At 48.0% G+C, this 13,160-nt stretch overlaps 1 protein-coding gene across 2 annotated transcripts in view; it reads right to left on the bottom strand.

The window, feature by feature from the left end:
• Nucleotides 1-13,160, bottom strand: part of tln1 (talin 1) — a 75,303-nt gene that overhangs the window by 49,875 nt on the left and 12,268 nt on the right. For both annotated transcript variants that reach the window (XM_056431885.1, XM_056431884.1), the window contains exons 3-15: nt 12,686-12,845; nt 10,752-10,849; nt 10,018-10,147; nt 9,785-9,937; nt 8,504-8,646; nt 7,863-7,990; nt 7,267-7,327; nt 6,575-6,679; nt 5,466-5,621; nt 4,866-4,967; nt 4,153-4,229; nt 2,407-2,587; nt 1,477-1,590 (exon numbers count right to left, since the gene is read on the bottom strand). In XM_056431885.1, coding sequence (XP_056287860.1) covers nt 1,477-1,590; nt 2,407-2,587; nt 4,153-4,229; nt 4,866-4,967; nt 5,466-5,621; nt 6,575-6,679; nt 7,267-7,327; nt 7,863-7,990; nt 8,504-8,646; nt 9,785-9,937; nt 10,018-10,147; nt 10,752-10,849; nt 12,686-12,815 — 1,578 coding nt within the window. In that variant the 5' untranslated portion in view covers nt 12,816-12,845. The remainder of the gene's footprint in view (nt 1-1,476; nt 1,591-2,406; nt 2,588-4,152; nt 4,230-4,865; nt 4,968-5,465; nt 5,622-6,574; nt 6,680-7,266; nt 7,328-7,862; nt 7,991-8,503; nt 8,647-9,784; nt 9,938-10,017; nt 10,148-10,751; nt 10,850-12,685; nt 12,846-13,160) is intronic.

The raw sequence follows: 13,160 nt of genomic DNA, 5'->3' as shown, positions 1-13,160 counted from the left end.
TCTCACCCTCCATCACATTCTCACCCTCCATCACATTCTCACCCTCCATCACATTCTCACCTTCCATCACATTCTCACCCTCCATCACATTCTCCCCCTCCCTCACATTCTCCCCCTCCGTCACATTCTCACCCTCCATCACATTCTCACCCTCCATCACATTCTCACCCTCCGTCACATTCTCACCCTCCGTCACATTCTCACCCTCCGTCACATTCTCACCCTCCGTCACATTCTCACCCTCCATCACATTCTCACCCTCCATCACATTCTCACCCTCCATCACATTCTCACCCTCCATCACATTCTCACCCTCCATCACATTCTCACCTCCATCACATTCTCACCCTCCATCACAGATCTCACCCTCCATCACATTCTCACCCTCCATCACATTCTCACCCTCCATCACATTCTCACCCTCCATCACATTCTCACCCTCCATCACATTCTCACCCTCCATCACATTCTCACCCTCCATCACAGATCTCACCCTCCATCACATTCTCACCCTCCATCACATTCTCACCCTCCATCACATTCTCACCCTCCATCACATTCTCACCCTCCATCACATTCTCACCTCCGTCACATTCTCACCCTCCATCACATTCTCACCTCCATCACATTCTCACCCTCCATCACATTCTCACCTTCCATCACATTCTCACCCTCCATCACATTCTCACCCTCCATCACATTCTCACCCTCCATCACATTCTCACCCTCCATCACATTCTCACCCTCCATCACATTCTCACCCTCCATCACATTCTCACCCTCCATCACATTCTCACCCTCCATCACATTCTCACCCTCCATCACATTCTCACCTTCCATCACATTCTCACCCTCCATCACATTCTCACCCTCCATCACATTCTCACCCTCCATCACATTCTCACCCTCCATCACAGATCTCACCCTCCATCACATTCTCACCCTCCGTCACATTCTCACCCTCCATCACATTCTCACCCTCCATCACATTCTCACCTTCCATCACATTCTCACCCTCCATCACATTCTCACCTTCCATCACATTCTCACCCTCCATCACATTCTCACCCTCCATCACATTCTCACCCTCCATCACAGATCTCACCCTCCATCACATTCTCACCCTCCGTCACATTCTCACCTCCATCACATTCTCACCTCCATCACATTCTCACCCTCCATCACAGATCTCACCCTCCATCACATTCTCACCCTCCATCACATTCTCACCTTCCATCACATTCTCACCCTCCATCACATTCTCACCTTCCGTCACATTCTCACCCTCCGTCACATTCTCACCCTCCATCACATTCTCACCCTCCGTCACATTCTCACCCTCCGTCACATTCTCACCCTCCGTCACATTCTCACCCTCCGTCACATTCTCACCCTCCGTCACATTCTCCCCCTCCGTCACATTCTCACCCTCCGTCACATTCTCCCCCTCCGTCAGAGAACCAGAGTCAGACTCACAGCGTCGGTGCCCAGCGGGGGCAGCGTGTCGAGGTCGTCCAGCGAGGCCTGGGCCGCCTGCACCGCCTGCATGCTGCAGTTGATGGTCCCGGTCAGCGCCTGCTGGGCTGAAGTCTGAGGACGTATAACATGTGTTAGTGCGCCTCTCAACTCCGTCTGTGGCTCTCGGCTCCGAGCTCATTGGTTCCTACTGGACGTGTAGATGCTGAAAAACACCTCACACACATAGTTTATGTGTTTCATTAACGTTGTATCTGGGTTTTCAAATGTATAAAAATATACAGTGTCCAAAATCTATAGACAGCATTTCCTTAAATAAATACAAATGTATATATAAATACATATATATACAAATATATATATATATATATAAATACAAATATGTGTAAATATATATAAATACATATATTTATAACTACATAGAAATACAAATATATATAAATACAAATAAATACAAATATATACAAAATACATATAAATATAAATACATATAAATAAAAGTATATATAAATATAAACATATATATAAATACATATAAATACAAATATATATAAATATATATATTTGAAGGATTTATATTGATGAATCTGTGCCAGGTCACTAAGCAACATGCCTCCAATTTACTCAGTACTAAACAATACACTGTGTTATTAGCATTTCAATATAAAGTTGGGAACTTTTTTAGGGATGAACTAAATAAACTACAGTGTGTGTGTGTGTGTGTCACCAGAGCCACAGTGAGGCTCATTGAAGTGTTTAATGGAGTCAGAACTCATTTTTTAAATGTTGATGAAAGTGAGTCTTCCATTGAAGCTACCGAGCCGCCCCCCGCTGTGTGGAGGGCACGTCACGTGTCATGTGGTTACTTCACTGACTGTCAGACGCACCAACACCTCTCACATGACTTCTATTAGTTTAGTTTAGCGTTACCAGAGGCGGCATGTGTCCGCGGTGCATCTGTCCGCTGGTGATGTGCTGCTTGGCCTGCGGCATGGAGCCCATCTGGAAGCTCTCCGGCCCGCCGGCCCCCGAGCGCATGATGGCCGGCAGCGCCACGGAGCCCGTCTCCACCCGGCCCACCTTGTTGAACTGCTGCTGCAGCACCGTGGACCTGCAGGGATGGAGGGATGAAAGAAAGGGTTCATACACATGCTGACCAATGGTTTTCCAGGACTTTAAACCAAATGTCCATGAGCAAACATTTCGTGAAATCTTGTGTCTACATGAACAAGTCAGAACATTTTGCATTTAAACTAACAAAGAGATCACAAAGGATCCAGTAAATAACCTTAAATGACTCAAATGAATGAGAGACAATAGTTTAGATAAAAAGAATAAACATTTATGTCTTTTCAGTTACGGTGCGTTCACTTGCAGCGCGGAACAATGTGCGCTGCGAGTATGAAAGAGCACACGTCGGCTTATATTTAGAGCGTCTTTCTTTTAAAAGCATATTAAATATTTAAAACTCAGCTTAAATGAACATATCAATATAACAAACTTCCATGACTTTTACAAAACATTTTGGAACTTTTCTTTTCTAGGACTTTTCACTGCCTGGAAATAACCATTTTACAAATTCCAGGACTTTTCCAGGTTTGTAATAACCCTGAATAAAACAATGCTTATTTTCTTGTAGCCACATAGACAACATGTGTGAATGCTAAGGTTAGCATGGAGGATCATAGACAACATGTGTGAATGCTAACGTTAGCATGGAGGATCATAGACAACATGTGTGAATGCTAAGGTTAGCATGGAGGATCATAGACAACATGTGTGAATGCTAACGTTAGCATGGAGGATCATAGACAACATGTGTGAATGCTAACATTAGCATGGAGGATCATAGACAACATGTGTGAATGCTAACGTTAGCATGGAGGATCATAGACAACATGTGTGAATGCTAACGTTAGCATGGAGGATCATAGACAACATGTGTGAATGCTAAGGTTAGCATGGAGGATCATAGACAACATGTGTGAATGCTAAGGTTAGCATGGAGGATCATAGACAACATGTGTGAATGCTAAGGTTAGCATGGAGGATCATAGACAACATGTGTGAATGCTAACGTTAGCATGGAGGATCATAGACAACATGTGTGAATGCTAACGTTAGCATGGAGGATCATAGACAACATGTGTGAATGCTAACGTTAGCATGGAGGATCATAGACAACATGTGTGAATGCTAACGTTAGCATGGAGGATCATAGACAACATGTGTGAATGCTAACGTTAGCATGGAGGATCATAGACAACATGTGTGAATGCTAACGTTAGCATGGAGGGTCATAGACAACATGTGTGAATGCTAACGTTAGCATGGAGAATCATAGACAACTAGTGTGAATGCTAACGTTAGCATGGAGGATCATAGACAACATGTGTGAATGCTAACGTTAGCATGGAGGATCATAGACAACATGTGTGAATGCTAACGTTAGCATGGAGGATCATAGACAACATGTGTGAATGCTAACGTTAGCATGGAGGATCATAGACAACATGTGTGAATGCTAACGTTAGCATGGAGGATCATAGACAACATGTGTGAATGCTAACGTTAGCATGGAGGATCATAGACAACATGTGTGAATGCTAACGTTAGCATGGAGGATCATAGACAACATGTGTGAATGCTAACGTTAGCATGGAGGGTCAGACGTACTTCTTGGGGGACACAGAGTCCTCCAGCATGGTGGACTCCTCGTCTCCCTCCAGCCCGAAGTGGTCTTTGCTTTTTTTCTGTGGAAAGAAAGTAAAGACAACAACAAGTCATTTAAATATGACATCTGCTGCATATTTAATTTCCTCTGATGTGTCTCCAGACTTCCTCCTCCTCTTATTCGCTGTGTCTGTTTTGAAGTTGTGAGTCTTCTTGTTGCCGTGTTCGTACTCGACTGTCTAAGAGTGAACTCCCTATTCTCACTTTTAATATTGTATAAACCTTGTATGTCTTGTGTTTTTAGGTTTGTTTTGTGACTCTCGGGACAACAGATGAAAAACAGCCTCGTGGCTCATTTACAGAGATGTTTTATTAATGAGCATTAATGTCCCTTATCAAATAAACCAAATAAAAATAAATAAAAGAAAGGTCTAATAAACCTGACCGGTACATCGAAGACAGGTTTTATCTCTCAAACACACTCACTAAATATTATTTATCACTGAATATAAACCTGTGTGAAATGGATCAGGAGGCAGAACACGAGTATATATTTTTAATATATTAAAAAAATAAACAATAATTTAAAATCGGCAACAAAGCTCCGAGATACGCTTTTTAATTATTATATCTTTTATTTCATTAAATGAAGGAGTTCAACTTGAGAAGACTAAGTGACGTTATTAACCCTCAGGTGGCCCGTGATGCCGACTCACCTTCTTCAGGATGATGTCGATGTAGCCGGCGATGAGCTGAGCGATCTGCTCGCCCTCGGTGGTCTGGACCGAGTAGTACCCGTCCTGGTAGTCCCCGAAGTCCTGCAGGCAGAACCCGGAGGAGAGGTGACCTCATGCGGGAAGACACTTCTCATTGGTCCTCAAAGAGCGGGGTCAATATCGGTCTGCAGTGGTGACGGCTCCGAGACGCTCGCCTCCTTCAGACTACTCTACTCTCTTATCGTCTGATCAGTCAGAGGATCGGCGGTTCGATTCCCAGTCTCCGCTAGTCCCATAGTGGACGTGTCCTTGAGCAAGGCACGGTGACTGGAAGAAGTCTCTTTGGATGTGATGTAGAAATGATGAGTTGAAGAAGGTAGAGCCAGAGGTTCTGGAGACCAGAACAACCCCTCCATCCTCTCTCTCCTTTCTCTTTACACATCTCTCTCTTCCCTCTCTCCCTTCACTCTCTTCTCTTCTCCCTCTCTTCTCTCTTCTCTCTCCCTCCCTCTTCTCCCTCCCTCCATCTCTTCTGCTTCTCGCCCTCTCATGCCACCTGCATGACGACACATGTCCCCCCCCCCCCCCCCGTGGACTCACCAGGGTGAAGCTCTTGGGGGAGGCGGCCCAGCGCTTGATGTTGGTGAGGTTCCACTCCTGGATCACCTCCTTGGTCTTCTCCTCCACCCTCATCACGCACTCCTTGGTGATGCCCAGCAGCCGCGGCACCAGCTTGTTCTTGCCCTTCATTTTCTCCTGCGGGGCATTCAATGGAAATCCGTCATTTTCTAATACAAACATTTGGACTAAACACACCCTGCAAACCTCAAATCTGAGTCTTCATGAGCTGGAGTCCACATCACAGATGACTCAATCAATGTGTGTGTATGTATCTGTGCATCAAATATCAAGATAAGTTTAACGTTAACCAGCTCAGTGTGAAATAAAGTTGTATTGACGATTGTTATTATCCAATATTCAATAAAACACGTGATCAGGGCCTCTAGCATGTTCCTCTAGTCGCTGATCCTGGTCCAACCAATCAGCTGGCAGCGCTAGCAGCACTGCTAACGGCTAACACACAGAGTCAGTTCATTACATTGTGATGCATTCAGGCTCTTCTCAGTGAAAATGAGAACTGTATGAAGGTAAATTACACATGTAATCCAGCTGTTTAGAGAAGATATTAGAGATTAATTATGACTTCTAAGCAGTTTTTAAAACATCAATAAAAAAAATATTGTTGTTTTCCCCCAAAAAATAAAAATATTTTCTTTATTTATAATTGGAATTGTGCTTTTTCTGAATAAAGGAAAACACTCTGAAAAGGACTTTAACAAAGAATTATAAGCACAATAACAATAATACATAAAAATGTTAATGTTTACTGAATTTTGGGTGGCAAAAAGTAGAAATAAGTCTGAAATCTTGGAGACAAAATGCTATAAAACAACAACAAAGGGATCTGTATTCGACAATATGGATCATCAATAATCAATAATTAGTACCAGTGGCAACAACAAAAAAACACCATCAGGGATCTAAAAGTTATATTTTTGTTCCTTTTCATCTTTATTTCTGATCCCGCCTGCGAGTCCCTGAGAGTTATGTTGCTGCACCAGATGTTACTGATCGCCATGGCAACATCAGCTCCATCCCCACGTCGGCAGAGCGGGTCACATGACGAGCTCCGGCCCGTTCCCACTGACCTTGACCAGGAAGAAGGAGACCCCGTAGGTCTTCAGGGACCGGGCCAGCTTCACGTAGCTGACCTTGGCCTCGATCTCCGTCATGTTCTGGCTGTTTTTGTGCGACTGCAGAAGAAGAGACGACGTCAAAGGAGACGACTCACCGACAAGGCACCGCTCGGCAACCACATCGATACATTGTCGCTCGGCAACCACATCGATACATTGTTGTTCGGCAACCACATCGATACATTGTTGCCCTGCAACAGCATCGATACATTGTTGTTCGGCAACCACATCGATACATTGTCGCTCGGCAACCACATCGATACATTGTTGTTCGGCAACCACATCGATACATTGTCGCTCGGCAACCACATCGATACATTGTTGTTCGGCAACCACATCGATACATTGTTGCCCTGCAACAGCATCGATACATTGTTGCCCTGCAACCACATCGATACATTGTTGTTCGGCAACCACATCGATACATTGTTGCCCTGCAACCACATCGATACATTGTCGCTCGGCAACCACATCGATACATTGTTGTTCGGCAACCACATCGATACATTGTCGCTCGGCAACCACATCGATACATTGTTGTTCGGCAACCACATCGATACATTGTTGCCCTGCAACAGCATCGATACATTGTTGCTCGATGTTGTTCTCGTGTCTCGGTCCTCGTCTCGGTCCTCGAGTCTCACCTGGAAGATCCTCTTCTCTCCTTTGTGCTTGATGTACTCTTTGGGCAGGAACTCCTTCAGACTGAGAGGTAAACACAAGAGTCAGGAACATGTGAGGAACATGTCAGGAGCATGTGAGGAGCATGTGAGGAACATGTGAGGAACATGTGAGGAACATGTGAGGAACATGTGAGGAACATGTGAGGAACATGTGAGGAACATGTGAGGAACATGTGAGGAACATGTGAGGAACATGTGAGGAACATGTGAGGAACATGTGAGGAACATGTGAGGAACATGTGAGGAACATGTGAGCATGAGGAACATGTGAGGAACATGTGAGGAACATGTGAGGAGCATGTGAGGAACATGTGAGGAGCATGTGAGGAACATATGAGGAGCATGTGAGGAACATGTGAGGAGCATGTGAGGAACATGTGAGGAACATATGAGGAGCATGTGAGGAACATATGAGGAACATGTGAGGAACATGTGAGGAACATGTGAGGAACATGTGAGGAACATGTGAGGAACATGTGAGGAACATATGAGGAGCGTCCACCATGACGATGGAACCTGAGTGAAGGAGGGGCTTGTGAAGAGGAGGCGGAGCTTACTCCAGGAAGCCGGGCTTGTGTTTGGTCTCGTTGTGATCGCCGAACTGGATCTGACACTGAAAACCAGCGAAGTCACAGGCCTTATCGAAGGAGACGGGGTGGGACCCGTTGAGGATGTCGTCACGGGCCTAAACACACACACAAACACACAAACACACATTACTTGTACAGTAGTCAACAGTACACACAGTGGGCCAAGGAGAATACTCGATTCTGATTGGCTGGAGGGAGTCCATGTTCTGGTGTCCTCACCAGACCCTCAGACCTTCAGACCCTCAGACCCTCAGACCTTCAGACCCTCAGACCTTCAGACCCACAGACCCTCAGACCCTCAGACCCTCAGACCCTCAGACCCTCAGACCTTCAGACCCTCAGACCCACAGATCTTCAGACCCTCAGACCTTCAGACCCTCAGACCTTCAGACCCTCAGACCTTCAGACCCACAGACCCTCAGACCCTCAGAACCTCAGACCTTCAGACCCACAGACCCTCAGACCCTCAGACCCTCAGACCTTCAGACCCACAGACCCTTAGACCCTCAGACACACAGACCCTCAGACCCTCAGACCCTCAGACCCTCAGACCTTCAGACCCTCAGACCCTCAGACCCTCAGACCCTCAGACCCTCAGACCAACGCACCTGTACGTAGAGCAGGTTGAGCTGGACCGGGTCTCTGGAGTCCACGTTCTGGTCCGAGTAGAAGAACTTCCTCCTCAGCAGCAGCATCTCCGTCTCCTCCACGCCCTGCTCCCTCAACGTCCGGCCGTGGTCCAGCCAGTTCACTGAGGGGGAACCGGAGAACCAGTCAGGAACCGGGAGAGACACGGAGAACCAGTCAGGAACCAGGAGAGACACGGAGAACCAGTCAGGAACCGGGAGAGACACGGAGAACCAGTCAGGAACCGGGAGAGACACGGAGAACCAGTCAGGAACCGGGAGAGACACGGAGAACCAGTCAGGAACCGGGAGAGACACGGAGAACCAGTCAGGAACCGACAAGAGACACGGAGAACCAGTCAGGAACCGGGAGAGACACGGAGAACCAGTCAGGAACCGAGAAGAGACACGGAGAACCAGTCAGGAACCGGGAGAGACACGGAGAACCAGTCAGGAACCGGGAGAGACACGGAGAACCAGTCAGGAACCGGGAGAGACACGGAGAACCAGTCAGGAACCGGGAGAGACACGGAGAACCAGTCAGGAACCGACAAGAGACACGGAGAACCAGTCAGGAACCGGGAGAGACACGGAGAACCAGTCAGGAACCGGGAGAGACACGGAGAACCAGTCAGGAACCGAGAAGAGACACGGAGAACCAGTCAGGAACCGAGAAGAGACACGGAGAACCAGTCAGGAACCGACAAGAGACACGGAGAACCAGTCAGGAAACGAGAAGAGACACGGAGAACCAGTCAGGAACCGACAAGAGACACGGAGAACCAGTCAGGAACCGGGGAGAGACACGGAGAACCAGTCAGGAACCGACAAGAGACACGGAGAACCAGTCAGGAACCGGGAGAGACACGGAGAACCAGTCAGGAACCGGGAGAGACACGGAGAACCAGTCAGGAACCGAGAAGAGACACGGAGAACCAGTCAGGAACCGAGAAGAGACACGGAGAACCAGTCAGGAACCGACAAGAGACACGGAGAACCAGTCAGGAACCGAGAAGAGACACGGAGAACCAGTCAGGAACCGAGAAGAGACACGGAGAACCAGTCAGGAACCGGGAGAGACACGGAGAACCAGTCAGGAACCGGGGAGAAGGCTCGCTCACACACACACTCCTGTGCACAACACGCACAGCATGAACACACACCACACGCACTACAGACACAACACGCACACACCATGAACACACACAACACACACACAAGATGAACACACACAACACAAACACACCCCCCCCCCCCCCTCACGCTCGTCGTCCGTGTGCAGCTTCTGCTTCAGCTTCTCCATCTTCTTGTCGTCCCTCAGCAGCGTCTTGTCCCTCCTCAGCGTCCCGGTGCTCTCCTCCTTCTTGTCCTCCAGGAGGTCCCTGACCAGCGAGTACTCGTCGTAGTTGGTGATGCCTGAGCAGACAGAGCGGCGGGTCACTTAACGTCACCGTCGATCGGAGGGAGGCGTCGACCCCGGGGGCGGAGCTCCTGACCTATCCGAGCGCAGATGGTCATCAGCATGTCGCTGACGATCTTGGAGTCGTCCACCATGACGGTCTTCACCGTGCCGTCCAGCATGCGGATCTTCAGAGGCCGCTGCTTCTTCTTGTACTCCAGATTGTCCTGAAGGCGGGGGGGGGGGGGTTAGACGTCTAAAACCAACATCACAGGGTCCATTCACACGGGCTACAGATGCTACGTCATGTAGCACGGTGAGCTAGCCCAAAGGCCTCAGGTGTGTCTAAAGAACGACAGCGGCTGTGTCGGTGGGAGCGATGTGGGGTGAAGCGTCTCGCCGAGGACCAGAGGGGCCGGGGAGCGAAGATTAGCGGTGCCGTTATCGCCGTTAGCTAAGTAAGTCGCATTAATTCAAAGAACACTTGCTTGAAATGGTCTGTATCTTTAGGGAGGTGGGCACAAAACTACAGGACCCCAGACCCCCAGACCCCAGAACTACAGGACCTCAGACTTCCAAGACCTCAGACCTCCCAAACCCCAGACCTCCAGAACTACAGGACCCCAGAACCTCTATGACATAGACAGGAGAGGCGGTCTACTCCGTCCCTGGTGGTGGAACCTTTCATCCACGCTGTGTATACCAGAGAGTCCCGTTTAGTAGTAACACACCCTGTGGCTGTCGGGGTCCACTCCGACCACCAGGGGGCGCAGTAGCCCAGTGAGGCTGCTGTGTGCTGGAGGTGAAGTATGTGTGTGCAGAGTGTCTCACCCCATTCCTCAGCATGTAGTAGTCCAGCGCCTTGCCTGCCTCCAGCCAGATGCCTTTCTTTGGGTCTTCATCGGACAGGAACAGCCCGTAGTCATTGGCTGCAGGAGGAACAGCCTGAGTCACTGGGCGTGTGTTTCTTGGCTCACATGTGGATGTCGGGCCACTCGTGGAGACATTCGTATCGCTGCTGCTATGTGGAGCGCTGAGGCGACGTGCAGCTCCTCCACGTTCACTGGCCAGAGGCTCAATGCAACCACTCTAAGAAATACACCTCAACGTCTCGAAAGGAAACATCTCCACCGTTAAGGGTTAGAATGGTCGGGTTGCCTTTAATTAACTTTTTCTTGCCATTATAAGAGCAAAATGCACGACTTCCTGCAGGACAACACCGTCCACATAAAGCTTAAGAGGGTGTAGTAACCATCTGTCGCCACACGGCTTTCTACCGACGCAAGTCGAGACACCTGGAGGAATCGTTAGCACCAACTTTCAAGTTTTAACTAGTGCTGTGAAAAATAACGCGTTAACTCTGTTAATTCAATTTCAGGTTTAACTAGTTTTGTTTTTTTAACGCATTTAACGCATGCGCAGAATGAGCTTCCAATGCGTCTGTTGTTGGTCGTCGGGACGAAAAAAAAGTCACTTGCAAAATGAGCTTCCAATACACCACTTCAATCTGAACTCTGTCCGCTCTCATGCAGACGGTCTGTTCATCGGTAATGATCCTTCCGCAGGTTCACCTCCGGAAACCTTGTTACGACTTCTACTTCCTGTAGATCAGGGTCTCAACACGTCGATCGCGACCTGCCAGTCGATCGCGGCGTAGTGTCGGTAGATCGCATGACATTAAAGAGATTGGCCCGCCCCCTGACATGTTCTCTATAGCACGTCTTTGTTCTTTTATTAAACTAAACGTCTGTTGTTGATCGTATCTCCACAGCAGCATGTCATTTCTGTCTACGCGTTGCGTTAACACTTATCGATCTCCGTCTGGCGCGCCACAGAGCTCCGTGCGCGCGCATCGGGACCGAGCAAAACAAAAGTCACTTGTCAATCTGTCCACCTGTCCGGGCCGGTGAGGTTTCAGCTTTGCAGCGGTGTCCCCGCCGTCCCTTTCATCACGGCCCAGTTCATGAAGAAAACCCACACAGTCAGTCTGCCTCAGCAGCTGCTAGAGGAAGACTAGAGGCCTTTAGATTGTATCATGGTGGAGTTAATGGTTGACAAACAAGAGAAACATGCTCTGTTTAACCCTCCTGTTACCTTTACATTTACTCACATATTTTACCCTCGGGGTCAATTTGACCCCAGCAATTAAAACCTCCAGAAAATTATTAGAATTAATATTGCTTCCCAAGTTTAAGTGTGAAGTACTTTATGTTTGTTTGTTGACTACCTAAATAGCCCTTTAAATAAATAAAAAAGTTGATATTTCTTATATGTTTGACACAGTGAAAAACAGCCTGGGGTCAAATTGACCCCAAAGAACACCGACATTAAACATTGAATGGGGTCAAATTGACCCGAAAGGTAACAGGAGGGTTAAACATTCTGTTTAGGATGAAGATGTATTAATGTTCCATATGGAAGAAAACTGCTAAATAACTGCTGAGTTGCAGCACCATTGTATAGAAGAACGTATAAATGTATATATCCGTCTTTTGTCATAAATCTCTATGTTCTCACAAAATATACCGAGAATATCGGTAATATGTGATTAATCATGATTAATCCACAAAAACCTGTGATTAACCCGATTAAAAATTTTAATCGTTTCACAGCCCTAGTTTGAACCCTTCACTTGTTCCCTGAAAAAGGCCTTTTTGTATAACTGATAGGTTCTACCGGCTCCCTCTAACCGGCGTAGGGATATCTGTGTGGGTGAGTGGGAGGAGCCAGAGCTTGGGGGGGGAGGAGCCATGTGGAGGACTCACGCTGTCCGAGCTGCGCCTCGGGAACCCGCTCCCTGATGATGCGGCAGGCGTCGTACACCATGGTGGACGGCTCGAACTGCATCGTCTTCACCACGCTGCCCACGCCGATCTTTAAGGACAGGGCCACCATGACTGCTGCTGCGCACCGCGCCCGACTCACCTGGAGGGGGGGGGGGGGACAGCAGGTCAGATAAACACCACCGCACGTTACCGTGGAGCATAGAACCCTGAGGTCAGAGAACCCTGAGGTCAGAGCATAGAACCCTGAGACTAGAGCATAGAACCCTGAGGTCAGAGCATAGAACCCTGAGATTAGAGCATAGAACCCTGAGGTCAGAGCATAGAACCCTGAGGTCAGAGCATAGAACCCTGAGACTAGAGCATAGAACCCTGAGACTAGAGCATAGAACCCTGAGGTCAGAGCATAGAACCCTGAGACTAGAGCATAGAACCCTGAGACTAGAGCATAGAACCC

The sequence above is a fragment of the Pseudoliparis swirei genome, chromosome 15 (assembly GCF_029220125.1).
Source record: "Pseudoliparis swirei isolate HS2019 ecotype Mariana Trench chromosome 15, NWPU_hadal_v1, whole genome shotgun sequence".
Lineage (NCBI taxonomy): Eukaryota > Metazoa > Chordata > Actinopteri > Perciformes > Liparidae > Pseudoliparis > Pseudoliparis swirei.
The sequence above is the reverse complement of the archived record's forward strand: the minus strand, read 5'-3'. Positions and strand labels throughout refer to the sequence as shown.